Raw genomic sequence first — 25,801 nt, forward strand, 5'->3', positions numbered from 1 at the left:
TAACAAGTGATTCCTCTTCCAAAGGAGTCAGTTTATGGCAATTGGCGCGTGTTTCCTTGCGGTACGTGATGCCATTCAAACGATCTTGAAGAGTTGAACGCGGAACTTTAAAAGTATCTGCAGCCTTGCGAATTGAGCGAATTTGACCTTTTTTTATAGCCTTAACTGCGAGGCAGAGCCTGCCTTCTTGTTCCACTGAAACTTTTGATGATCGAGGCATTTTTGGTGGAGAAATCGATGTCTGTATACAGGCAGTTTTGTGGGCGTGGTGGTGGTTGATGGGGTGGCCGACTCGCTTACGTGGCCGACTCGCTTACCGATTACGTTACCGTCTTTCCGGAAGTGCCGGACATTCAGCCAGGCACCGCTGGATCTCAAACTTGTCAACCTTCACTTCTCTCCGGGTTTTCTTCTGCTCTATGGCGTCGGTTCCTGCCCCTGATCGTCTCTCCGATGAGGAATTTCCCTCACGACGTCCGCGCTACCCCGGTGAGGATACCACTCCAACTAGCCGGCAAGAGGTCTGGGGCTGGTATGCTTACGGCATAGCCGCCGAGGTCTTCGCTGTGTGCGGTGTCGGTACGTTGCTCTACACGTTCCATGTGCTCCTCATTTCCAGCACATCTAACTTGTGTCAGGATCATTCCTCCCGCTCACCCTCGAGCAATTGGCTCGCGAGCACGGCTTTCTCCAGTCCACTCATCAACCATGCGTCGGGCCTACCGCTCCGTCCGGAGACTCGAATGAGCAATGCGTCGTCCAGCTGATGGGGCTAGAGATCACCACCGCCAGTTTCGCCATGTACACCTTCTCGCTGGCGGTGCTTGTGCAGGCTCTGACTTTGATCTCATTCAGCGCTTTGGCGGATTACGGTATGACGCGAGACTCATTCCCCGCCGCGTTATATACCTCAGCACTGACCACAATGCTCCTCCTGCTCCAGAGAACAATCGCAAGACCCTCCTCATGGCCTTTGGCTTTGTGGGCTCGGTAACGAGCATGCTGTTCATGTTCATCTCTCCACCAGTCTATATCCTCGGCGCGCTTCTGGTCGTGGTAGGCGTCGTGTGCCTGGGGTCCTCGTTCGTCGTGCTCAATTCGTTTCTACCCGTCCTCGTCGCGCACGACCCGTCGATCACCTCCCCCGCTAAGAAGGAGACCCCGGAGGAATTGCACGAACTATACCCGGATGGAGAGGAGGAGGAGGATGACGACGACAACTTCCGAACGCATTCTGCTCGCTCGGGCGCACACAATGACCAGGGCGAGTCAGGTCGTTCCTCCTCCGCAACGAAGGCGGCGTCTCCCGAGTTACAGCTGTCGACGCGCATCTCTTCCAAAGGAGTGGGGTTGGGGTACTGTGCCGCAGTGTTCGTCCAAATCCTCAGCATCTTGCTGCTCTTCACACTGTCCAAGACCTCCGTCGGCAAGTCGTCTGGCACACTGCCGCTGCGTTGCGTGCTGCTGCTGGTAGGTCTGTGGTGGTGCGCGTTCACACTGGTCAGCCGACGGTGGCTGCGCACGCGTCCCGGCCCGCCGCTAGAGGAGGCTGGGGGAGCAGCACGAAGCGCCAACGGCGGCGGCGGCGGCGCGCCCCGCGCGCGCTGGCGACTCTGGCTCAGCCTCGTGGGCTTCGCGTGGAAGTCGCTCTGGAAGACCGCGCGGGTGGCGGTGCGGCTGCGGGAGATGCGTCTGTTCCTGGTGGCGTGGTTCCTGCTGTCGGACGCGCTGGCGACGGTATCCAGCACGGCGATCCTGTTCGCACGCACGGAACTGCACCTGAGCACCACGATGGTCGCGCTCCTGTCGATCACGGCCACGGTGTCCGGCATGGCGGGCGCATTCCTGTGGCCGACGGTTTCTCGCCGACTGGGCCTGCAGTCGCACCAGACCATCATGCTGTGTCTGGCGCTGTTCGAGCTCATTCCTCTGTACGGGCTGCTGGCGTACATCCCCTTCGTCCAGCGCTGGGGCGTGATTGGGCTGCAGCAGCCCTGGGAGATCTACCCGCTGGCGGTCGTGCACGGCGTGGTTGGCGGCGGATTGGCCTCGTACTGCCGCTCGTTCTTTGGGCTGCTGATCCCGCCGGGCAGCGAGGCGGCCTTCTACGCCCTGTACGCGGCCACGGACAAGGGCAGCTCCTTCATCGGGCCGGCCATCGTGGGCATGCTGATCGACAAGACGGGCCAGGTGCGGAGCGGATTCTTCTTCGTGGCGGTTCTCATTTTGCTGCCGATTCCTCTGATCTGGTTCATCAATGCCGAACGGGGCCGCGCCGAGGGTTTGGCGGTCGCTGAATCCATGACCGAGCGGGACGGGGAGGAAGCAGAGGGCCTGCTTTCCCGACGGAGCTGAGTCCGGTAATAGAAGGCTATATTATAGACGCATACCCTATGAGATTACATGATACCATGAATAATGAACATGTGCACCCGAACACCGCCCGCTCCTTTTTGCAATGAGTAATGAGAATCCGCTCAATCATCATCCACCACCACCACCATCCACACCCCTACCTCACCATTACTCGCCAGCAACGGCGTGCAATGTACCCATCGATCGCGTCCCTGGGTATTGTACCTCGTCACCCACTTGATTCGCGCGGTGACACTCCGCCCGCCCTTCAGTGCTTCCAGCAACTCCTCACGCACGGTCGAGGTGCTTCCGATACGTGATAAAAACGAGGATTGCAGCATGCCGGGAATCTGCAGGGCAGGGGAAGTGAAGAGAATTCGTAACGAGGGATACGGGCGCACGAGGAGGTACTGTTGTTGGTCAGTGGGGGATCTTGCAGCGCAGATGCGTAGAGAAGGGACCATACATTTTCATACACTCCCGTCAACGAGCCTCTCCACATTGACTCTTTGAGTTCCCGTTCCCGAATCGCTTCGTCCTCAACCATTGACCACGTTCGGCTCATCGCCTGCCAGCTGCCGCGATCCATCAGCCCGGCGGAGGTTGACACCGCGCTGGGGTGGAAGAGGGTCCCGCCGACCTCCTGCGTGACGTTCAGCTCTCGTGGACTGAACAACTCGGTCAATTGGCGGAATTCGTCCTTTGGGCGGTCATCTTCGCCATCGTCCTTCTCACCGTCTACCGATCCGAACTCGCCCTCACTCCGATGATGTCCGTTAGGAGTCATCTGCTGTTTTTCATAACTGAATGTCCGGTGGGATTGAGGATATGCGAGAGTTTGACTATCTTCGTCAAAGCGAACCTGCACCCCGCCCTCCTCTTCCACGCCCTCTTCTGGCTGGATGATCTCCATCGAGTCTTCATCCCGCGCGTCTTCTTCTGCCTTGGCCTCGGCTCGACGCTGCTTTGCCTGCAATGCACGCAGGGATTCCATCTGCGCGCCGTCCATTGCCAACCCGGAGACGTCGATCTGCGCGCCGATGAAATATCGCACTGTTCCACGACTATCGCACAGGGGGGCGCACTGCAGCAGGTTCATGAATGGGGAACCATCACGGCGACTGTTCAACTTGAATTAGCAACACTTCCCATCCAGAAAACGCGACGGTTTGGCCCGGACCGTAACAAACTCACTAATTCAGAAACAGCTCGGAATGGTGCCTTCCAGCCGCGATCCCCTCACGAAGACGTCTCACACTGTTGGGATTGGTTTTCGGTCCCTGTAGGAAACGACAGTTGCGACCGAGCACATAATCCATACCGTACTGCGTGGTGCGATGGAATTCTAGATTGCGGTGGTCAACTACATGACCTGGCGCCCGGACTTAAGGCTCTGTGTCTGGCAACATACCCTCTGAAGCGAAAATAATCGGGTTGTCCCGTCTCGAAGGATCTGTCAAGCAGAACACCTCCGCCAATGCATCAGATGCCCCTTGAAATTTAGGCGGGAGGTTTCCACGAACCCGCTCTTCGACCACCCGGCTGGTCAGACTGATACAGCGAGCCGTGATGAAGGCGGGTAGTTCTTCTGCTGTGAGAGCTTGCAGAGCCTCAGTGACGCGCTGGTGCAGCACCGGGTGGGCAATTTGGCCGACAACCGGATCGGGCGTTGCGATTGTGGCTGGAGGAGCGTCAATGACCGACCGAACGAGAGCATTAGCGTAGTCAATGGCGAGAAGAGCCTTGCGGGCTGTGAGGTAGTAGGTCAGGAGGGCGAGTGAGCGTGGGCGTTCCTCGAGCAGGAACTCCCGGAATCGCGCAAGATAACGTGGGTGGTTGAGGATGGAGAGCATGTGTTCAGATGAGAACATCAGGTCGGCGAGACGCTCGAGACTGTGTAGGGGAGCGGCATCGTCGGCCTGAGCCGGTGCGATCAAATCATATGAGAGACCTGGTTCGTGGAGCGGGTGAAATTGCTGCTGGTCGGTGTCATTGTTGTAATATGGATTGGGTTCGTGGAGGAGAGGCAGATCGTGGATCATGTAATTACGACGAAGGGTTTTGAGGGACGGTTTGGGCGTAAGATTGGGATTTTCATCGTGGTTGCGGGCCCGGCTCGGGGGATGGGGAAAACCAGCGATGAGTGCCTCCGGGGGACTGCCTGTTTGTAAGTATAAATTGAAATTGATTTCCGAGAAGGAAGCGGGGAGAGGCTCACGGCGAGGCTGGGTAGTGGTCGAGCGCGACAGTGGACGGCTCGGAGCGCAGAGACTCAGTATCCATAAAGCCGGTGTATCGTTCCATCACGAAGTCGCGCAAAGGTTTAGTGGCCTCTCGATCTTGTGCGAAGAACCTTGTCCCTTCTTTATACGCTCTCCCTTTTGTTGCATGTTGATATATACACCAGATCGGTTGAGGCAGCAGAAGGCAACCAACACTGGATGTATCGCAACCCAAAGATTTCAAAGACATCGTCGAAGAGCGGCTGATCGATCGATGCCCTTCGGCTATCAAGCTGTCAACCACGCGATCGGACGGATTTTGAATTGATGATGCAATGGTGCAGATCGTAACCAAGAGTTTGAACCGGTTCGTGCGATCTGTATGTTGCCGAGCCGCGAGTCTCGAACGGCGGATTGCGGGCTAGAAGCACCTGTCAGAGATCTGCAGGGTCGATCTGCCAAAATGGTCGTCTCCCCTGAGCTTCGGCTATCTTGACGTTCGCTGTGGTCTCATAATGGATCTCTATTATACCAGTTCTCCGAGGAATTCATCTCCGTGGCCAAGGAGAATGTTGGAGGCTACTCCGTACTATGAGCGAGTCGACGAACCCCTGCAGCGAAGGTGTCAGATCGTGTTCGATTTCGAAGAGGACAGGGTAAAAGGGGCAAGCTCACCACTTAGCAGAGACTTTCTGCCTTACATCGGCCCCACCAGACTTGGACACCAGATCCAAATGCATCTGATCTTGTCTGATCTGTACCTACCTACTATAGGTGGGTAGCCGAGACCAAGCACACCAGCCACATCGCTACACTAGCCACACCTCGTTAGCCACATTTTTCTCCTTCCGGGGCGGCATGTGAATGCTTGGCGAGGACGGTCATGTGCCGTGCTTACTGCTCTCTTCCTGTCGTCCGTTGCTGGATCCCTGGAGCAAATGATCATCTTCGTCATAACGATCGAGTTCCGCTCACCCGGCGCCGTTCGACCACGAGGGAGGTATATGCTGGGCCACAAGTGTTCAGACTTCAATCGGGCAGCTTTGGGAAGATAGCACATGGATTGGCTTCAATGACGATGAGATCGTCGATTGCCCACGGTCAGTCAGTCAGTCACGACTCAGAACAATGTCAGCTCATGACCCATCGGCACACTAGGCAGAAGCGGGTAATGACCTCGGGAGGAAAGCCGCGACTGACCGTCTTCTCGGAGCCATACCTAATCCGTTCGCCGAGCCGAGGCTCCCTTCTCCCCGCGGCAGCGTCACAATCCCCAGAGTATTATTGCTGTAACTAACTGGCTTGCTCCGGAGTACCGACCGACCGCTTGCTAATACTTAGGTCTGCCTTCTGTCCTTCCGGCTCTCTGTCTTTCTCACCCTTCTACTTCGCCTGTCTCTTGATACCCCTCCGTCTGCGTTTTGCTCCAGCGATTCGATTCTTCCTCCCCTTACCACCTTCTCACCCCAACCCTCAGACCCGGTCTCCCCCACGCGAACGTTTTCCCTCCTACCATGTCGACCACATCTACGTCAGCCCCTCCCCCGATTTCAGACGAGGTCTCGGTCACCGAGACCAAGGCTGTCAATCAAACAATTGCACAGATCCGCTCTCTCGTAGCGGGTGGAGTGGGTGGTGTGTGCGCGGTCATTGTCGGGCATCCTTTCGACTTGGTCAAGGTGCGGTTGCAAACTGCAGAAAGAGGCGTCTATACTGGTGCTATAGACGTGGTGAAGAAGACAGTGACACGCGAAGGTCTTGCTCGCGTAAGTCAGCGTTCCGGATAGTAGTGTGGGAGCGCGCTAATTGCCCGCAGGGATTATACGCGGGTGTTTCGGCTCCCCTGGTGGGAGTGACTCCTATGTGTAAGCTCACGCATCCTATGATTATATCCGCTCACTAATTAATTCTTGGACTAGTTGCCGTCAGCTTCTGGGTATGTCCAAGCACTTCAAAAGCTCTTTGCGCCGTTGATCTGACCATTCCAGGGATATGATGTCGGAAAAACGCTTGTCAGCAAGTTGTCCACGGTAGAGGTGAAACACAACACCCCGCAATACAGCATCGGCCAAATCTCTGCAGCGGGTTTCTTTTCGGCAATCCCGATGACCCTGATCACAGCTCCCTTTGAGCGCGTCAAGGTGCTTCTACAGATTCAAGGTCAAAACCCGCCTCCGCCGGGTCAGAAGCCCAAGTACTCGGGCGGCTTGGATGTGGTGCGCCAGTTATACAAGGAGGGGGGCATTCGCAGCGTGTTCCGAGGTAGCGCGATGACTCTGGCTCGTGACGGTCCTGGTTCGGCGGCATACTTCGCGGCGTACGAGTACATCAAGCGGACGTTGACGCCCAAGGACGAGCAGGGGCGTGTCACAGGCGAATTGTCCATGCCCGCTGTGCTGGCAGCAGGTGGAGCTGCTGGAATTGCCATGTGGATCCCCGTCTTCCCTGTCGATACCATTAAATCCCGCCTTCAGAGTGCCCCCGGTCGGCCAACGATCGGAGGAACCATCCGTACTGTCTATGCCAGCGGTGGCTTCAAGGCTTTCTTCCCCGGATTCGGTCCAGCACTGGCCCGTGCGGTCCCAGCTAATGCAGCGACTTTGTAAGCATTCTGCTTCCTTTATCTCATACTTTGCTAACGACGAATAGTGCTGGCGTCGAGTTGGCTCACAACCTTATGAAGAAATACTTCGATTGAACGAGGTCATACAGATCCCGGTGATCTGATTGATGATCTTCATGCCATTTATCTCGCGTCGCGGGCACATAGTCTGCAAATACTGGGCAATCGAACATCTATACCTTGCTAGAGATTCCTGTCGTTGCGGTATGCAGGACAGTAGAATAAATGTGATAGAACCAATGTGCCTATTTGGAAGGCGACTCAACACATAGATCACAATACGAGCGGCTACTCAATTAAGTCTCACATTTACAATCCACACATCAAGTCAGCATGCGGCCAATCCCCACTAGGAGTAGCAGGATTAGTCTCTTTTCCTATTTACACCTCGTGAAATTAATCAACTGCACCTAGTATTTGTATTACACCTAATCCCCTATTCGTTAAGTTGCAGGGGTTCAGTAGTTGTCCCCTGGAGGGGGGATGTTCGTTGCCTGAGACTTGAGGATCACTAAGGCATTATTTTTGAACCATTCATCAACATTGTAGACGACTGAATGCGCCGAGCCTGGATCTGTCCAACGGCACTTTTGGGGTCTCAACAATATATATTACTGTCGAAGTATTTACCAAAAGAACCCACGCGATGGGCTATCAAAATTTCCCGACCTCTACTTCTGTGCCTCGGTGCCGTGCTGTACGAATCTGCTATCGACATACGAGGCCTTGGACGTTCAGCTCTGTTCCAAAAATGCACTTTTCTAGGCAGCCGACCACTGCTGGCATTAGCAGAGTATTCTGGGAGCTGTTGGTACCTATAATATTTACAGCTGCAAATAGGGGTGGACAGGGCTTCTTCTGTCGTCACAGCTCCAGATGGGAGTAGGATCACGGTCGGTTATAGGGTTATACGCGGAAGATCAAAGCCTGCAGATAATAGACATTACCGGTGGTCCGAATCTGCTGCAGCCCCTGGCGCGGAACCAGAGGCGCGGGAGGCAAGAATCAGTGTTCAGCGTCACGGTAAATTAAGGCAGAGGGTGCTGCCCGGCTTTGCCCCGTTGTGAACTGAATTCAATGGGACAAACCAGACAACAACCCTCCATCCCCACCGCTTGAAGTTCCCCAAGCCGTTCTCCGCGGAGTTCTATTTGACTGCGGCTTAGGAGTTTCCGCAGACAAAAGGTTCACATGCAGCAGCCAAAGGCAGACCCAGTCAGGTGGAGTCCTATGCACCCCACAAAATGGTACAGCTTCTCAAGAAGGACCTTGGAAGCATTTTCCCTAGTTAGCTCAACGGCACTTTCTGGAAGAAAAAGCTAAACTACATAAGTGGCGGAAGGTTGCAGGGGTTCCCGCCGCAGCCACTGGGCTTTTGGCACTGCCGGCCTCGGGCCTGGAAACGATCTCCGGGACAACAACGGCAATTTTCAGGGGACGAAGGAAAAGTGCCGTGTGTTGCCACTGAGCCAATGCAAGATTTTGGACCCAAGCTACTCTTTTAACTTCTTTACTCACCTGGTTACCGATAGGGCCACACACGCTTTCCCTGGATATTTTCGCCGCCGGATCGTCATTGCGCCTCCATAGTTGTTGTATTTATTCTATAAGACCCAACGCATCTTCCTGCCTCTGCACAGCTTTCAAGACACACATCTTGAAATCATCTGACTGCTTTCTATCAATCACCCACCCAAACAATGTTTCTTCCAGAAATCATGACTGATTCAACCACGTACCTCAACCATTACGAATCAGAAGATGAGGACTCTCCCTGTGCAATCCTTAGTGATACTGAGGAAGGCACCCACGCCGGGTGCACGCTGCCCGGCGTCCACTTCGTCCGCATACCCGCGAGCAAGGTAGAAATGCCTGCAAACCTAGACTCGGTCCTCTCCTACAGCCTCGACCACTGTCCATCTGACCTGTATGATGAATCTGCGCATATGTCCCAGAAAGTCGAGGAGGAAATCCTCCTGGAGGAGCTTGACCGGGGTAATGATCCGGGCCTTTTGCAGTCTCTCGTGAATGATTGGCAAGCACTGGGCACATTACTGACTGATAAGCCTGAGGATCACCTCGACGAGCAACTGGTTTTTGGCACCGTCACGATCGATGTTTTTTGAACCGGGTCCTCACCTTCTGCAGGAGGTCCTGTCCGCTTTCAACTGAGAGCTTCCTCCTTCCATCTCTCTCTCTCTCTCTCTCTTTCTTGCTATCTTCCAACAACGGCTCATCTACTCCTTCAGCCGCACGCGATGGGCCCCAGAAATCTCCAGACTCGGAGCGAAAGGGCACGAACGCCCCAGCCATCTCTACATACTACTGTTGAAAAATCTCCTCACTTTCTCTCGTTGTCTGATCCTGGGCAGGCGGACGCTGTGGCATGGCCGGGACACGATAGGGTTACTGCCCATTTGTGGTTTGAATAAGGGGCCGGGAAGATATGGCTCCCTTTTCTCCCCCTGGTGAAAGGATACCTGGGAAGGAGCAAGGTATCCATGGTGGGGTCTGGGAATTCAATAATCCTTTTTCTAGTGATCTAGAAGCCTTCCATGCGGGTTAGATACTGGATTGACTTGGCAGCGGGCGGCGAAATACACGTCCTCGATATCCAACACTAGCAGCACTTTACATGTCTCTAACAGGCTAGGTAATTGGATTCAGCACAACACCAGAACCTCAATTCACAGAAGTGATTCTACGGGATATATTTATAATGATAAGCGAAGGAGACTACACCAAGCGATAATTGACAGGTAAAGCGTCGAATACATCTCTTAGTCGTTCAGATATTTCTTTTATGTCCCACTCTCCCCAAGAGACAGGGATCCGCATTTCAGACCACCCTAGAATGGAATCCAAGACTTATTTTGTAGAGCAGATTAGTGCAGATCGCCCTAGGCCGAGGTAACCGTGTTTTGAGTCAGTCGATGTCACTCACTGTCTGACTGATGAACTTCCAATGTCAAGCACCCCAAAAAAGGAAGGGGAACGGGTAAATGAATGACAAATCCAGTGAACTGAGGTACTGTACTGATGACTGAATGACTGAAACGACTTCTCATGGCGCCATTTGTTGAAGTAAAGGAGACGTCATAGATATTCTGACAGGTGGCGCCCGCAAGTGTCACTCGTATGGCCGGTGGATGGTCAGGTACCGCAGGGGAACTATTTTCCGGCGGGGCCCGTGGTTCCACGGATTCGATTAGCCTTCACCCACTACTCAAATCGAGCATATAAGGTAGTTTTACACGAATTTGAAATGTCATGGATCGATCCAGGGTGACCCATGTCTGTAGAGTTTCTTTTTCCGGCCGCGGATGGATTTTACTGTACTTGTTCCTTAGATGTGCCGTCTTCGCCACAGTCCCGAGTGATCAAATGAGCGCTCGTGAACCCCAGGTTTTGCTGAAGCCACTCTAGCTAATCTCTGATGTGGCGAATTCTCCCTGGCCTCCTGTTCGCTTGGGATATGCAAGACCAATAATATGACTGATCTTTGTTGTGCTCTTTACTCCCCCTGACCGATGGTTCTTGGGGATCATACTTGTGAGTTGACGGATTTCGTGGTAAGTAAGCCATGCAAAACCGGATCGCCCACGGATTGGAGAACGAAACAACAGCCCCCTCCCCGGATTTTCCAGATTCGTTCAGGCAAGATGAGTGTATTGCAGTGCTGTGTGGTGGCGGCAGGCATGACTGGGATGAAGGAGATATTTTCTTATTCTTGCAAGTTACTTTCCCCGCTAAGTCAGCCAGAATGCTAAGTCAATCCGTGTCCGTTAAGTTAACAGTACCTGCTGCATATCTTAGGATGACTTGAGTTGGAGGGTAGGAATAAGTTTCGGTTCTGGAATTAGGGATTTACTCATGAGGAGGTATGAGAACTTGGATATTTCGATCAAAAAGGTTTCGAAAAGAATGGCATACTTGGAGCTTTGTTTCTGCTGCGTTTCATCGGCTCAACAAGTCAAGATACGTAGTAGACTAAACTTGGATATGACCATCCATTGCATGGCCGGACGAGCGCAATGACGCTGGCCAGAAATGAGTCTGTCAATTTGCAGAGGATAGAAGGCCTATCGCCAATTTAATCAAGGTCTGAGTTTGCTTCATTTCATGTTTGCGCTATGTTCTTTCACATAGAGAATGATGCTATACGAAGCTTCTAGAATGATGGCCTTATCCACTAGGACAAGTCAGATGGCCTTCTAATTTGCAGATTTATTGTACACTAAGTTCTAACGTGACTTACGCCTGTGTACTATTGACTGACTGAATGCACATTCCTCGCTTCAATCCTAACTGCAGAAGATACAGTACTCGATCTTAGATGCGCCTTCCTGCTGCCTTGATTCTAATCCACCCGCCGTTTGAGTGAATCCGCTTCAGAAACCCATGGAGGCTTCTTGATCGCCTGATTCCACGCTGCTCTGAGCCTCGTACTCAATCTTAAACACTACACACTCCCAACAGTCATTATGCAGGACTCGGGCGATCGGTGTCAGCAAAACGGGATATGATGTGCGAACTAGCACCACGTGGAGTAAAGATGTAGAGTTCGGTGCACAAAGAGGAATTTATCCTTGCGAATACACCCGCAATCTAATGCTGGACACCAGGAGATGGGTCCTCAGTGAGCCCCTGTCCTCTAGGCATCGTGTTGTAATTGTTTGCTCCGGCTGGGAAGGGAGAGTATTACTAGTTCCTCTCGGATCTCAAAGTTCTATGCCAGTACATTTGTTGTTCAAGGAGGTTTCATGCTCGCGGCAGTCCCTGCAGGCAATATATTTCCACCGGTGACAAAAATTACAAGGATAAGATAAACCAGTGGAATGAAAGATTCGCTGAAGAGTCAACGGCAAATGAATGAATATATGCCGAGGCTGAAGATAGCGAACAGTTAGTGGACCCCGATCGAGCCTTACACAAAGCCCCCGCGTTTCTCTCGCTGTGAAGCATGATACAGAGGTCAGACAAATGGTCTCGTGGGCTAAGGCACAGGGCATAACTCTGCAGGGGCTCCCGAATAGGCTCTGGCGGACGGCGGACAAAGAGCCCCAAGCAATCTCACTTTTGCACAATGCCTCAGGCTTGTTACTCAGGTAAAGAGAAGCAGTAACACATTCGTGCTCCGGTCATCCTCCGGGACATATTCTCATTATATAGATAATTCCTTAGTAACTAAATTAACGAATTATCAAGGCTTTATACTTTTCCCTGCCAAACCCGCTAGTTTCCACAAAGAGACAGACATTAGTATACTTGCCTGTTGCCATGGCATTTTGAATAATCAAAATAAGAAGCTTCAAGCCTATTTCAAGCCCCGAGCTTTACTCTACCAAAATCAACAACCAAAGTTTAATCCAAATCGAGACAGCCACCCTAAAATTATATGCATGAACCACCACCACAGCTCACCAACAAGTCCTTAGAAGCGCGGGGTGTCCCGATACGCGGGAGGCAAAACTCCCTCTAAGGCCGCCTTGATCTGCAAAGCCAGAGTCCGGGAGTGCCAGCGATGCTGCTGAGTGAAGCCGCCCATGACCCAGAAATTATCCAGCTGGCGATGTCGCTTCCACATGCCACGCGTCTCGCCCTCAGCGTCCACGCCCCAGGTCGCGTCAACACGAGCGGCGATTTCCCTGGGGCCCAGGATCGACTCGTCCGCCTTCGCATCGGCGGCTTCGATACCCGAAGCACCGAGCAGCGTCGCCGTGGTGTCGCGCACATCCCGGTCAGCGAAGCCAGTGCACCAGACCACCGCATCGGCGTCCAGTGAGCTGCCGTCCGAGAAGCGCAGCCCCGTCGCCGTATAGGCGGTCGGCTCTACGTTGGCCTTGACACCTGCCTTGCCTTCTACTAGCAGCTTGGTTCCGCCGACGTCGACGTAATGGCCGCCCGCGCGTTCCAGTAGGTTGTGCATGAGGACGGACTCTGGGTGGGAGCTGTCCCGAACGGGGAAGCCTGTTGCTGCTAGGGCGTCGTAGCGGTTGGGCTCTTGAGACGAGAGGAGCTTCATCAGGCCATCGCCTAGCTGGCTGTTAGTCACCGAGGGCAGAGACAGGAAAAGCCGGTCGCCGGCTTCGACGCCCAGGTCGTAGGCGCCCAGACTGCGCTTGTCGAGGAGATATTCAATGGGCACGGTGTAGGTCGGGGAGCGGACGACCATCGTGGCTTGCAGGCCTGCGGCGTGACAGTCTTCTAAGACATCGAAGGCGGTGTTGGCGGAGCCGATGACTAGAACGGACTGCGATGGCCGCGTTAGCTGGGTTGCAAATACTCCGGCATTATGAATTGAGTACTCGCCTTAGCGCCTTTATCCACCAGTTCCCGGGCGTTCTGATACTGAGCCGAATGGATGTTGATGCCTTGGTAGGAGTCCTTTTCGGGGATAGAAGGCACGTAAGGCTGTTGCGATGCAATGCCAGTAGCTAGAACAAGATGCTTCGCAATGGCCGTCCGTTGCCCTGTTGGTGTTTGGATCCTGATCTGCCATTGCTGGATCTTCTGATTGTATCGCGTGGAGTGAATCTGCGCCGACGTGATAATGTTAAGCTGGAAAGTAGCGACATAACGGCGGACTTGCTCTGCCAGATCGTCGCGCGTGAGAAGGTGGGGAGATTGCAGCTCGGGACCGTAGGCTAATGTCGAAGCGTTTTTGTCAGTGAAGTGTATGCATGCTTGCCAACTCCAACAGATGACCTACGCATAAAAGGCATATTGCAGAACGAGGTAGGGATGTGGAAGCGCATGCAGTCGTAGCGACGAGCCCAATTGTCGCCGACGCGGGGGTTGCGCTCGGCCATGACACTCTCCACCCCCAGCGTTTTCAGGCGCGCGGCCAACGCGGCAGCTCTGCGTTCCTTTCATTAGCCTCGCTCTTTCTTCAGGTTCAATCCACCTACGCATTTCCGCCCCCGATGATGAACACATCGGTTTCGAATGTCTCCGGATCAGGATACTCTTTCCCCGATCCCTGCAACAGCTCCTGATTCTCCGGCTGAAGATCCAAGCTCTCCAGCATTGTGCTCAGGACCCAGATCTTCCATTCGATGGTCTTTTCTTCAGTTTGCACGGGCAAGAGCACGACTTTTCCTTTGCCTGTAGCTGCCGGTGAGGTTGTGCGGAAGCTAATTCCGCAGTCGATGAATTGCTAAGTATTGTCCACTTCAGTCAGCATCTTTCACGCAATGTGCTTTGTGTAATCATTGACTAACCAACGTTGGTGTCGCATGGATAAAGACCGCAGCACCGTCCACAGACAGTTCTCCCAGCCCACGCAGACCGGCTGTCTCCAACAGCGCAGCAGCAATCACACCGGGTGAGTGAAAGGTGCGGAGGTGGTATGTCAACGCCAACTGGTCTTTCCAATAGGCCTGGCTGGCATAGAAACAGCTTTTGAGCGCCACCACGTTGTTGCTGGACAGGGCCGTGTTGAGACGGTGCAACACGGCGCGTGTCTGAATACTCGGCTCATCGCCAGTCATAGTATCGGTACCGATCAAGTTGGCTTCTAAAGCAGGCAACGGGTGCTGAGCCATCATCTTGCGCAGGTCAGCCCGCGCAGGGTACTCGTCGACCCGGGCGGGCGCATGAGAGCTGTGAGAAACTAGAGGTTCCCATTCCTTTTCAGTCGCCGCGTCGCAAGTACAACAAATTTCGGCCACGAAGAATACTTACCAGACGCCATGATGATTGAGGAAGCAGGAGCTGTACAATTGAGGTGCAAGGAGGGTACGGCAACGCTTATAAGTAAGCTAGCCCGAGATTACCGCGACAAACCGCCCTGGTGGGAATGGTTCCATATTCCTACGAACAGACCGTCGGCTTACGACATCTATACTAATCCCAGGAGGAGATAGCATTGCCTCTGATTGGGTTCCCAGGTGTTTTTCAGAGGTCCAGCCGTTCGAAGGAATCGTCAAGAGAATCCGTCAGTCGCTAATCACTTGGCACTGAAGTGGGGAAAGGGCTACAGATCTGTGATCAGCCTGCCACCCTTGCATGGCTGCTGTCAGCCAGTCCACTCAATGAAACTTAATGAATGCGTGGCCCACCGATCAATAATGGATATATAAACAACACAACACAGAGGACTTTGTTCGCCTTCCCTGAGCTCAATGTGCTGGGATCGGCCGATTTCCCCGCATTATTGGCTGCTGCTCTGCCCATCGCTTGGAACGGCCACCCCATCCCGTCCTGAAAATCAGTCATGAACCCTAAGTGCCACAAGAGCCAGGGATCGACCACGATTGAAATGGTAGAGGGCTCAATCGTTCAGAATTTTTGGCTGTCAGAAATTGAATGCTGTTGGCAAGGAGGTCCTTCGCCATCACGGCCCATTCTCCACCTACCCGACGACGGTTGGCCCGGATGCCTTCCTGGCAACCTGGCGAACGGGCCGTGGGTGGGGAGCAAGCCGAATGCAGATACGCAAATGGAATCTGTCAGAAAGTCTGGCTTCACTTAACGAACGTCAATCACCAGGTAGAGGAGGCACAGATGATCCTCAGTGGCCATGTGGTTTTGTCCCGATCCTCGTACTTGAACATCGACCCCTTTCGACCTGTCATGCTTGACAAACTTCTTATATTCGATGTAGCCCACCTTGGTTGAGGGCCGCATCTATCGCTATGTCTTCCGACGACTTAGCCACGCTGTTTGCCCAGCCGGCCCTTGCGGCCCCAGAAGGCGTCACCCCTAACTTCGACAATCCTCCGAACCACAACAGCTTGGCTTTAGGCATTATCACTGTTTGCACTGTGATTGCCACCCTATGTATGTGCTTGCGCATCTATGTGCGGATCTGGCTGGATCGTTCCATTCGTCTCGAGGATGGTAAGTTGCCTTTGCAGCCCATGCGGCTCGGTTGAAACACCCCTGAACTGACAAATTTTGACTCAAATAGTTCTGATGGTCGGTGCCTTTGTACGTATCTTCTGTCCGTCCCGCATACTACTCGATGCTCATTATACCTAGGGCTCCTACTGGGGCACTGCCTATGCCGGCTACGAGATGATTCATACACCGGGTTATTTCGTCCACCAATGGAATCTCCAGATGGGCGATCTTGTCCGACCTCTATATGTATGAGCAACCGAGTCTTTAAACTTGCGATAACGCGGCTGATTTGACCCAGCTGATCCTCATCTACGGCTGTTGCTACTCAGCCGTCCTTCCCCTAATCAAGTCTGCCATCCTCCTCGACTGGTGTCGGATCTTCGTGCCCGTTGATGGCGCCAAAACCCCCTTTTGGTGGGCTTGCATGGCGGTCTCGGCATTGCAGTGTCTCTGGGGTGTGTTGTGCGTGATTCTGTTGAACGCGCAGTGCCGCCCGCATCGAGCAATCTGGGAGTTCTACCTTCCTAGCAAGTGCTACTCCCTGCCGAACGTGATGCTCTGTTCCGCCGCCGTACAAGTCTTCTCTGATATCACCATGTTCCTGCTTCCGCAGAGGATGATCTGGGGACTGCAGATGAGCTGGCAGAAGAAGATGGGTATCTCGGTTATCTTCGGTGCGGGTATTCTGTTCGTCTTCCCCTTTCCCCTCTCTCCGCACATTCCATCCAACACATACTCATTCACGGACCGTTGGACTAATACAACCCTGCCAAATCAGCGCCTCTATCGCCGCGTGCTTCCGCCTCGCTCACACTGTCTCCTTCGCCAAAACCGCCGACCAGATGTACATGATCGCCCCGTTGCTATTCTGGGCCTTCGCAGAGATGGCTTGCGGGTTCTTCATCTTCAGCATGCCCTGCCTATCCAAGCTGCTCATGGACAGCGGGCTGCGGCGGAAGTTGCGCATCAGCGACTACTGGCGCAGCCGTACGCAGTCATCTGTCCAGAACTTACAGTTCCGGCCCCCAGCCGCGGGCCAACAGGTCGCCAAAGCGTGGCGCACGTCCGAGAGCTCCTACGCGCGCCTCGAGGAAGGCGAGATTCCGCTGACCAGCCCAGTCAAGGATCAGCACAATAGTATTCAGGTGCTGCAGCGGACAGACGTCACGGTGACGAGCACGCCGAGTCCGTCGTCAGAGACGGCTCTGGCTGAGAGTTTGGGCCGGTGGAAACGCTCGCAGTCGTGATGGGATCGGATTTGGAATGTTTTGACGAGGCAGTGCTCATGAGGAGGTTGCCTGATCGCAGGCTCGCTCACTTGAGTGCTTAATCGCTTCCTTCCACTACTTCATCCTCTTCGGATGGAACGATCAGAAGAACCTGAAGCTCGGATCGTTGTGGATGAAAATTTGTGTACTTTTCTTTGTCTGGCAGTCTCTTTCTCTCGGGACTACTGTTTTTATCCCGGTTTTCTCTTCGCTGCTTGCTGTCGGTGTCTCGTCAGTAGCTCTCTAGGTTACACTTTACGATTTAAAGTCTGATCTAACCACCACAAATCAAAATGCGAAGCTTGAACCCTTCGCAATAATCCAGTGATATACCTCTTTGCTGTGGATATTACCGTGAGGAGTGTCCCCGTAACAGCCAGCCAAATATCAACGGACTTTCCGACTCTTACGCCCCTAACTCTCTCTTAGCCTCCTCCACCCCATGGGCCCCGTCACCTCCACAGCCAAGCTCCGACAAATAAGCCTGCAAAGCTGGCTCCCTCCCCAAAAACGCAACAACCAAACCCCGCTCATCGCGACTACCGCCATACTCCAGAATGGCCCTCCGATAAACCAACCCCGCCTCGCGACTCATCGGGTCGTCCCGGAAATGCGACGCCCAGATATCCGCGGCCAGCATTCTCGTGCTTCCCACCAAAGTCAGCGCTTATCCTCGCATGAGTACCATCCCTCCACCCCGCCCATCCTCTTGAAGAAATCAATTTATAGTTAACTAAGGAGGAGACTTACAAAAGATACGAATAATAATTCGCCTCCTGACCCCACACATAATGCAGCGTGGTGACGTGTCCGTGTCCCCAATCGAAGCCGCCACCGGGACCCCAGAGCCCGGTCGTTTCTTCGAGGAACCGATTGTATGTTGCACTGATATCCAGCTGCTGGATCTCGGCGTGGGAGGCCGGGTGGTGGATGTGCATGTCGAAGTAGCTGAAGGCTAGTTGGCGGAGGGTGAGGAGGGCTTGGTTGAGCTTTTTGGCAGCGAGGAGGTTCTGGATTGTTGCTTGGGGCAGGTTGCGTGGTGGCTGGTGTGCTTCTTCCGTGGTGCTGGGGCTTTGGTTGCTATGTTGCTTGCGCTGCCAGTGGTTGTGGTTCTCCGGGGAGGCGTAGGAGTAGTGGCTGCTCAGCTGGCGGAGGCAGTCTGGCACCCAACACCAGGCTTCTAGGAGTTGGCTGGGGGCTTCGATGAAGTCGGCGACTGTGCGGTGGCCGTGGAAGACGGCGTAGCGGGATTTGCCTAGGAGATCGTGCATTGCTTTTGTGGTTTTTGGGTGTTAGTGGAAGGGGCATCGACGGGGTGGGGGGCGGTGCTGGGACTTTTGGGGGGGAGTGGGAATAACGAACCGTGGCCGAGTTCGTGGAAGATGGTGGTGACTTCCTGGTGGCGGAGCAGGGCCGGTGCTTCTCCTCGGGAGACATTGCAGACTAATGCTGTTGCCACGGCTGTTCGCTTGCCTTCGCTGGTGAGGAAGGCCTGTACGGCTTGCGTCAGGTATATTACACTCGTTCAAGTCTACGGGGACGGGGGAGACGCACAGGATAGATATTGAAATTGGCGGCGTGGTTGTACTTCCCTGGCCGAGGGTAGATGTCCACGTAGAGATATCCGATAAACACTAGGGCTGAGTTGTCGGCCTCCCACACGGCGTACGCATCTACGTCCGCATGCCAGGTGTGCTTTCCTGAAGCGGGAAGCTTCTCGAACCGCAGGCTGAACAGCTTCTCGAAGATGCCCAGCATGCGCTCGATGGTCGCTTTTGCTGGGAAGTATTCTGCGACACGGTCGTGGTCCACGTGGTACTCTTCTTGGAGGATATGGGTATGGTAGAAGTCCAGGTCCCATAAATGGATAGCGTCGGTCCCGGCCACGGTCCGCAACTGCTCCATCTCGCGCTCTGCGACCGGTCGCAATGCAGTGTGGAGCTCCTTCAACCACCGTTCCACGCGGTCCGGCGATTGCACGATCTGCTGCTGGAGCTTCCGGTGCGCGAAGGAGTCGAACCCAAGCAACCGCGAGGCTTCGTCTCGTAGGATAACGATCTCCCGGAAGATATCGACGTTAGGCTTGTATCTGGTCTGGTTGCGGAGGAAGATGTCCTTTCGGGTCTGGGCAATGCGGCATTGCGATAGGATCCGCGTCACCACCGGCTTGGTGAGCGATATCCGATACCGTTTGGCAGCGTGATCGGGGCTGCCATCCTCAAGAACATCAAACTCGTCCAATGCTAAACCTGCTAGGTCGTGCTCGTAGAGAAAGACAGAGTCGGGTTCCGCGCCTAGATTCTGCATAAACTTCACTCGCAGCTCGACCAAGCGGCCGGTAATCCAGGTGAAACGCTCACGGACCGGCCCAGTCAGTCTCAGTCCGTTCTCCATGAATAGCTGGTGGAACCTTTTGAGGAGTATCCGATCCTCTTCGTCGATGGACTCGTGCTGGGAGCAGTTTGCGTGAACAGTGTCGACGAGGGCGAAGAGGTCGTTTCGTGCGAACAATGCTAGGTGTGCCTGGACCACGCGGCTCTCTGCCCCTGAGGACGCTTGTCGGATCTCTGCGGACGGCGAGACACTGTGGAAGAACGCGATGTACTGCACGCGGGCTCGGAGCTCATTGTCGATCGCGGCCAGGGGCCGGATCACCGTGTCAAAGGTGAGTTCCGAATCAGCGACGGAATCGGCCAGGTCGTTTGCGGCTTTTTCAAGAAAGGCGACTATGTCTTCAGACTCCTTTGCAAGGCCATCTGCGGTGATGTCGAATGTAGGGAGGGGATGGGTGTTGTTAGGGATGCTCATCGTTTATTTGAGTAAGAAAGGGAATTATCGCAACCAATGCGCTGAGTTGGAACAGGGTAATACGTCACCCTATATATTCCATGCCTCTTATGTTCCAGCTTGTTCGTAGGGTCTTTCAACCCCTGCCATTGCGACAGACCGTCGATGCTTAGCGTCGTAACTAATGCAACAAGGGCATTTAGTGCTTATCACACTAGCTCACGTGCCATGCATGCCAGTGCATATAACGATTCGTTTGGCGGACAGAACCTGGTAGCAGCTGACACCTGACCTGAAGTCCGAAACATAATTCGGCCAGTCAATTTCAAACTTTTCCCGATCCGAAGCCAAGAACTACTGTTATGGATTCGAGCTTGGCTCTGATTTAATCAGCATGGACAGGCGTCCTTCAACAATTGATATCTCAAGTCGGTCTTCGACGGAGAGTGCTCCGTCTACCAGCACAATTCTCCATTGGGATCAGGTGATCTCGACCCCTCCTTTGGCAGACATTGTATTGGATTGATTCCAGGTCAAGTCATTTAAGATGTTGACCTTCCACCTGCACTATGAAACGTGCGAACGCGCAAGGCCAGGCCTCCCTTTGAACTAAACGATCCATCTAACCCTACTCGGGTCGCCGTCGCGGTCATCCGACTTCCAGCAGAGGTGGACGTCACTAACCCGATAAAAAGCCATACTTCCCCGCAAGGAAGCCCTCTATTCCCGTGTACGATAGCTCGTTCAACTTACCGGGACCGGAAGCGTCTGGGCCCCTGTGGTAGGCGATGAAGTACTACTGGAGGCTTTGCGTAAGCGTGGCGGATGTGGTAGGGTGTAGGTAGTATGGCGGTAGCGGTGGCGTTGGCGAGTGTTACCTGAGGGAGTAAGGTCGGTTATGGCACATGTATGCTCTGTTTCTAGCACACAGTCTCGTTGATTATAATAGCCTAGCCTCGCATGACTTTGCCTTGTAGAGTACTTGGAACATATCCAGAGATTTTGGTTTGAGGCTGCCAGTATATTCTTGTGCAGGGGTTCGTGCAGCTGTAGTTAGGAGGCAATTATATCGAACCCCAATACTCTTCTGTGCAGGTAAGATAAGAGAGTAAAGCAGCGCCCATTTCAATTCGTAAGAAAAAGGACAATGTGTTTGTTGGAAGGGAAAAGAACAGTTGGTGTCCATTGTGATGCCACCGGGTACGAGAGAGCACAAAGAAACGCGGCCCGGGCCCATCCGTTGTCCGCACCCGGAGCTGGCAAATGATAAGCTTCTAATGTCCAAAATTGGAGGGAACAATTACGATCAATCAGGTTATCTTCAATAATTCATCCGCAAGAGTGAGTAGTCCCTTCTTCAAAATCTATGGAAATGGTGTCATCCATCACGAATTAGTCTGCCCTCAATGTATTTTAATCATCAATATCGTCATTCATTCTTCACAAATCCCAGGAGCCCAAAAAATAATCCCGAAGTCAAAATCATGTCCAAATGGGATGGCCGGCTTGAACGCTATCAACCGTGATAATGCAACAAAAGAAACCCCCAAAGAAAGGATGTATATATATACAGAGCAGCAGGGCAAGTAATCCTGGAAAGATCGGATCTAAATGATCTTCGAGGCTGCCTTACCCCCTGCGTGGAAGGAAGAAAAAAGAAAAGAATCCGAGGGCTAATTCATGTGCGCTAGCCATTCAAAACACGGAGACAAAAAGCTCGTCGCGCCCGAAGAGACCGGGTGATCGTGGAGGTCGTGCCGGGTGCGTATACTACCCGGTATCAAACTGCAGGGATATTGCGAATCGACTACCTTTCCCTTCTTCGGAATGAACCACCAGTTGCCCGTGGCAATTGCGCACAATCCGAGAAACCAAGGCGAGCCCCACGCCGAGAACATGTGGTTTCTGGGGATTCGATTCGGTGGCGGCAAGGCCGTCGGTCTTGCCCTTCCTCTCCCATGAGATCTCCTCCAACTCGCAGAAGATGGTATCCAACTTCTCGGAGGACATACCACACCCTGTGTCAACAACGGTGATGTTGATGATGACCCGCCCGGGTGCGGGACTGACCGCGTCCTGCCACATCTCGACGGTAATCCCCCCCTCGGAGGTGTGTTGCATGGCGTTGGAGATGAGGTTCGAAATCACCTGGCGCACGCGCCGCTCATCGCCAAGGACACCCTTGGGCATCCCAGGCTGGTGGACGATCTTGTAGGACAGCCCTTTGCGCTGTGCCTCGGCCTCGAACATCTTGGTCGCTCCCTGGAAGCAAGAGGAAATATCAAACAGTTCATCCTTGATAAGGTTGTACCCTTGTTCCTTCTTAGTAAGGTCGAGGAGGTCGTTGATAACATAGAGGAGAGATTTGGAGGCGGAGTACGATCGGCTGATGCTGTCTTGAAATTCCAGATCAAAGGAGTCCCCTAGAACCACCCCAAGGTTCTTCATGATCGTGTTCAGAGTATTGCGAATATCGTCGCCTGACTTCAGATGTCGATCAGATGACGATGGCGTTTCGGTCTCCTTTTTCCAGTTGCTCGAGACTTGCGAGCCCACCATGCCCAAAACAGCTGCATTATCGGTCTGCAATGTAGTCCATTCGCGAGACCGGTCCACGACGGTCTCTCGCCACACCCGAAAGTCTTGTCGGGGCTCTAAGGGTACCTTATCATACGGATTCCCACCCCACCGAATATCTCTCATTTGCACACGGCGGAAAAAGACGATAAAATTTTCCTTGTGCAACGAGAGTGGCGCGTACATCACACCTGATACCGAATGGATACCTGGGGGGAAATGAAGGTCCGGAAAATCTCGCCCGATATTATTAGACGCCACAACAGAGCCTAGCTTCTTGGATCGAAAGTATTCGACCACAGCTAGGATCTCTTGAAAATCCGTCGACTCGCCGAGTATACTCGTTCTTCCCCGGATGGAAAGAGCCGCGAAGTCTGCGTCAAAGAGGTTGAGCAACGCCTCCGATGTGTGGCTTTCCTGGTTCAGGATCTCGGAAGCAGCCGCCTGGCTTACCGGGTTGCTGGATTCCAGGTGCGACATACAGGAAAGCCGCCTGATATTCTGATACACCGAATCGCCAATTAATCGGGTAAGTCGAATGACCGGGAACGGTACTCTCATGCCGTGGTCCCCATATGAATGACATATGATCAACCCCCATAGATCCTCCTGATCGCTGATACTGATCGACATCGAAGAGCGGACACACATTCGAGCCAGGTATTTGAGATGGTACGGCGACATTGCGCGTAGAAAGGCATAAGACATGTCCAACGGAACTGTGGCATGCTCGAAGTCCCGGGATACTAATGGGGAGTTGATGTGATCGCGGTTATACAGTAATCGGACTTTGCTCCGTGTATAAAGCTCACGAGCCTGTCGGGGGATATCAGCAGCGGGGAATGAAAGCCCTTTAAAGATGTCCTTGGTAAATCGCGGGTCGGCAAGCTCCGCAACAACGTTTCCATTCTTCTCATTGTCGAACTGGTAAATCATGACACGATGATACCCGGTCAGCTCTTTGATCAGCCCAATGGAGACGTTCAAAAGCGTGTCTGGGTCATGCGTCCTGCCCAGTTGATCTTGAACCTTACTGATAATGTTGAGCACTTCCATCGAGGCCATCTCGCCGGGCTTCCTTCGTCTATTCCGTAGCAATCGCAAGGGCTGGCTTCTCTTCACGGTGCTGCTGGCGATCTGGTCGGGGGTCGGGTCATATCCTAAGACGTCCGTCGGCTTCGCCGGGAGGGTCTGTCCGGCGGTGTTGACCGGGTTCAAGCGGTCGATCTCGCTCTCGAACTCGCAGATGATCAGATGCCAGTGCGCGGGATTGCGATGGACGGCGGACCAGAATCGCTGCGGATGGCCGTGTCGGTCGTTGATGGATAGTTTGAAGATTTCCGGCCCGTCCGCTGACGGGCTCCACTGATCTTCCTCGGTCAGCTGCACATGATCCCTCAGTATGCCATCCTGATCGTTGCGCAGCAGGTCGGAGAAACTGTTCAGGGTGAATAGATTCTGGGGCGAGTGGCCGATGATGGCCTCTGAATTCTCACTGGCTATCTGTACCGTGAGCAACCCCTCGGACAACTCCTCCAACACCACCAACGCACCGAAACATTGCACTGCGCCGGGTCTATGGATTGGTTCATCTTCACACACGTGGATGGTGGTCTTGCTGGTACTGACGGTCGCAAGGCTGTCCTCATCGGAGTCTGCAGCATCGTAGTGTCGCCGTGTGGAGGAAGGTGTGAGTGCGCCAAGATTCTCCAGGCTGAGAGCCTCTCTTCCTTCCGACGCCGAGACATGATCGACGGACTTCGGTGTTATCGACCCCGGCCCGGCAGGAGAGTCGAGCTGGTGGTGGTGGTGGTGCTTGGGGGAGTCACATGACGAGATGCGCTGCTCGGGAGGCGGCGGGGTGGTCGACTGACTAATCCGAGCCAAATCCAAGTTCTCGTCCTCCTCCGCACCCAACTCAAGGTTTTCGTTGCACAGGCTGTGAACATGTGGTGAACTGGTGGGCGACGCCGGTCGATAGGGGAGGGCTAAAGGATGTGTCGGGGCGATAATCGATCGCAGAGGGTAGACCCTCCCAGGGCCGCGGAGGGAAAGGTCTTTCGGACTCGAATTCGCAGTCTCTGTCTCTGGTGGTTGTTGATCGTGATGCGCCTCTGTTTCATTAGACGTCTCTGGCATTCTGGGATAGTCTCTCAATCACAGGACTTGCTGTGCAAGAGAGAAAAAAATGATCATGTTTTCGCAGTCAACCGAGCACCTCACAAAAGATAAGTTTGAAGACCATGGACCAGGGATGAACTTGAATGGATGATATCATACCCAGAGCGGTATTTTGTGGCTTGTCCTCAGGCTCCACTGGATCAGGATTATTCATCCCCAATGCTGCGCGCGAAGAGTTTGGGCTTTGATTGATCAGATCAGGTCGCGGGGCTCGATTCTGTTCACGGCAGGTTCTGCCACCAATCAGGAGATTCAATCCTCAATTCTAGGGTGTGAGACCTCGATTACATGAGCAGGAGGGAAGCTTTGGTGGTCAACTGGAAAAGTATGGGATGACTCGTTGGGGTCATCGGACAAGAGGATTCATTCAACAACACATGCCATTTGATGGAGGAACAACCATTTAGAATGCGAAGCTGCGCTGGCAGATATCGAGTCCTTATGCTCCAGGCTGCCTATGGGCTTCACCTTTCTGTTCACCCGGTGAAGCAGGCAAGGCCTGAAAAAGAAGCAGTTAATGCAGGAGAGTTTCGCGAATGTAGGGCTCAGGAACAATCGAACAAAGTATCCCCACCAAGCCCTCATCATCCGCTCTAATTGGCTCATCTGGCCGCTGGGGGCTAGGCAGCGCATCATCGATCTAGAACATTGCCCCATATGCCAATGCTCAAGGTGCTCAAGGTACAGTCGGGTTGGCATGACTTTGCTGTAGACACAAAAAGATTCAAAACAACCTTGACACCTCTTCTTCAGCAATTTCTCAACTACATAATTCTCGCCTTGAGACTGAATGATTTGGGATAGGTTCAGCAAAGATGCCAAGCCAATGGACAAACCGACTTAAACTCCCCGTGATCGCCGACCAACTGATTCAGATACATACATATTACAAGCTCCCGGAATCCCTTTATGTGCACCATCCAAGTTGTGGATAGAACTAG

General features: G+C 53.5%; 7 protein-coding genes across 7 annotated transcripts; 3 read left to right on the forward strand and 4 right to left on the reverse strand.

The window, feature by feature from the left end:
* Positions 1 to 366: 366 nt before the first annotated feature.
* On the forward strand, positions 367 to 2,434 carry BO97DRAFT_383205 (MFS transporter). The gene is made up of 3 exons (XM_025693345.1): positions 367 to 579; positions 639 to 872; positions 944 to 2,434. The coding sequence occupies exons 1-3, from the start codon at positions 420 to 422 to the stop codon at positions 2,353 to 2,355; spliced, it is 1,806 nt and encodes a 601-aa protein (XP_025555726.1). The 5' UTR covers positions 367 to 419; the 3' UTR covers positions 2,356 to 2,434.
* On the reverse strand, positions 2,433 to 4,664 carry BO97DRAFT_440318 (uncharacterized protein). Its single transcript, XM_025698065.1, has 5 exons — positions 4,574 to 4,664; positions 3,767 to 4,512; positions 3,550 to 3,700; positions 2,822 to 3,476; positions 2,433 to 2,765 (listed from the first exon to the last, which is right to left on the reverse strand). Exons 1-5 carry the CDS (start codon positions 4,657 to 4,659, stop codon positions 2,478 to 2,480), a joined length of 1,926 nt encoding a protein of 641 aa, XP_025555727.1. The 5' UTR covers positions 4,660 to 4,664; the 3' UTR covers positions 2,433 to 2,477.
* A 1,004-nt stretch (positions 4,665 to 5,668) lies between these two features.
* Positions 5,669 to 7,485, forward strand: BO97DRAFT_475333 (carnitine:acyl carnitine antiporter). The gene is made up of 5 exons (XM_025700395.1): positions 5,669 to 6,343; positions 6,394 to 6,442; positions 6,497 to 6,513; positions 6,566 to 7,179; positions 7,227 to 7,485. The coding sequence occupies exons 1-5, from the start codon at positions 6,092 to 6,094 to the stop codon at positions 7,273 to 7,275; spliced, it is 981 nt and encodes a 326-aa protein (XP_025555728.1). The 5' UTR covers positions 5,669 to 6,091; the 3' UTR covers positions 7,276 to 7,485.
* Positions 7,486 to 12,432: 4,947 nt separating this feature from the next.
* Positions 12,433 to 14,878, reverse strand: BO97DRAFT_467883 (FAD/NAD(P)-binding domain-containing protein). The gene is made up of 5 exons (XM_025699688.1): positions 14,424 to 14,878; positions 14,112 to 14,359; positions 13,913 to 14,061; positions 13,513 to 13,847; positions 12,433 to 13,453 (listed from the first exon to the last, which is right to left on the reverse strand). The coding sequence occupies exons 1-5, from the start codon at positions 14,748 to 14,750 to the stop codon at positions 12,635 to 12,637; spliced, it is 1,878 nt and encodes a 625-aa protein (XP_025555729.1). The 5' UTR covers positions 14,751 to 14,878; the 3' UTR covers positions 12,433 to 12,634.
* A 961-nt stretch (positions 14,879 to 15,839) lies between these two features.
* BO97DRAFT_467884 (uncharacterized protein) lies at positions 15,840 to 17,294 on the forward strand (the record flags this gene model as incomplete). Its single annotated transcript, XM_025699689.1, has 6 exons — positions 15,840 to 16,044; positions 16,115 to 16,134; positions 16,186 to 16,293; positions 16,346 to 16,734; positions 16,826 to 17,165; positions 17,202 to 17,294. The coding sequence occupies 6 exons, from the start codon at positions 15,840 to 15,842 to the stop codon at positions 17,292 to 17,294; spliced, it is 1,155 nt and encodes a 384-aa protein (XP_025555730.1).
* Positions 17,295 to 17,582: 288 nt separating this feature from the next.
* On the reverse strand, positions 17,583 to 20,123 carry BO97DRAFT_475337 (M3 family metallopeptidase; the record flags this gene model as incomplete). Its single annotated transcript, XM_025700396.1, has 4 exons — positions 17,583 to 17,962; positions 18,066 to 18,588; positions 18,678 to 18,807; positions 18,870 to 20,123. The coding sequence occupies 4 exons, from the start codon at positions 20,121 to 20,123 to the stop codon at positions 17,722 to 17,724; spliced, it is 2,148 nt and encodes a 715-aa protein (XP_025555731.1). The 3' UTR covers positions 17,583 to 17,721.
* Positions 20,124 to 21,457: 1,334 nt separating this feature from the next.
* BO97DRAFT_402967 (uncharacterized protein) lies at positions 21,458 to 24,904 on the reverse strand. The gene has a single exon (XM_025694632.1). The coding sequence runs from the start codon at positions 24,816 to 24,818 to the stop codon at positions 21,873 to 21,875; it is 2,946 nt and encodes a 981-aa protein (XP_025555732.1). The 5' UTR covers positions 24,819 to 24,904; the 3' UTR covers positions 21,458 to 21,872.
* Between the last annotated feature and the right edge of the window lie 897 nt (positions 24,905 to 25,801).

The sequence above is a fragment of the Aspergillus homomorphus genome (genome assembly GCF_003184865.1).
Source record: "Aspergillus homomorphus CBS 101889 unplaced genomic scaffold BO97scaffold_3, whole genome shotgun sequence".
NCBI classification, from domain to species: Eukaryota; Fungi; Ascomycota; class Eurotiomycetes; order Eurotiales; family Aspergillaceae; genus Aspergillus; species Aspergillus homomorphus.

Excerpts from the sequence above, each read along its gene's own strand:
- BO97DRAFT_383205 (XM_025693345.1), top strand. The coding sequence starts at position 420 with ATGGCGTCGGTTCCTGCCCCTGATCGTCTCTCCGATGAGGAATTTCCC. Across the intron at positions 580-638 it reads CTTCGCTGTGTGCGGTGTCG|GATCATTCCTCCCGCTCACC; the intron begins GTACGTTGCTCT and ends AACTTGTGTCAG. Across the intron at positions 873-943 it reads CAGCGCTTTGGCGGATTACG|AGAACAATCGCAAGACCCTC; the intron begins GTATGACGCGAG and ends CTCCTGCTCCAG.
- BO97DRAFT_440318 (XM_025698065.1), bottom strand. The coding sequence starts at position 4,659 with ATGGAACGATACACCGGCTTTATGGATACTGAGTCTCTGCGCTCCGAG. Across the intron at positions 4,513-4,573 it reads GACCACTACCCAGCCTCGCC|TCCCCCGGAGGCACTCATCG; the intron begins GTGAGCCTCTCC and ends ACAAACAGGCAG. Across the intron at positions 2,766-2,821 it reads TGACGGGAGTGTATGAAAAT|TACCTCCTCGTGCGCCCGTA; the intron begins GTATGGTCCCTT and ends GACCAACAACAG.
- BO97DRAFT_475333 (XM_025700395.1), top strand. The coding sequence starts at position 6,092 with ATGTCGACCACATCTACGTCAGCCCCTCCCCCGATTTCAGACGAGGTC. Across the intron at positions 6,344-6,393 it reads CACGCGAAGGTCTTGCTCGC|GGATTATACGCGGGTGTTTC; the intron begins GTAAGTCAGCGT and ends AATTGCCCGCAG. Across the intron at positions 7,180-7,226 it reads CCAGCTAATGCAGCGACTTT|TGCTGGCGTCGAGTTGGCTC; the intron begins GTAAGCATTCTG and ends AACGACGAATAG.
- BO97DRAFT_467883 (XM_025699688.1), bottom strand. The coding sequence starts at position 14,750 with ATGATGGCTCAGCACCCGTTGCCTGCTTTAGAAGCCAACTTGATCGGT. Across the intron at positions 14,062-14,111 it reads ATCATCGGGGGCGGAAATGC|AGCTGCCGCGTTGGCCGCGC; the intron begins GTAGGTGGATTG and ends AAAGGAACGCAG. Across the intron at positions 13,454-13,512 it reads TGGTGGATAAAGGCGCTAAG|TCCGTTCTAGTCATCGGCTC; the intron begins GCGAGTACTCAA and ends CGGCCATCGCAG.
- BO97DRAFT_402967 (XM_025694632.1), bottom strand. The coding sequence starts at position 24,818 with ATGCCAGAGACGTCTAATGAAACAGAGGCGCATCACGATCAACAACCA.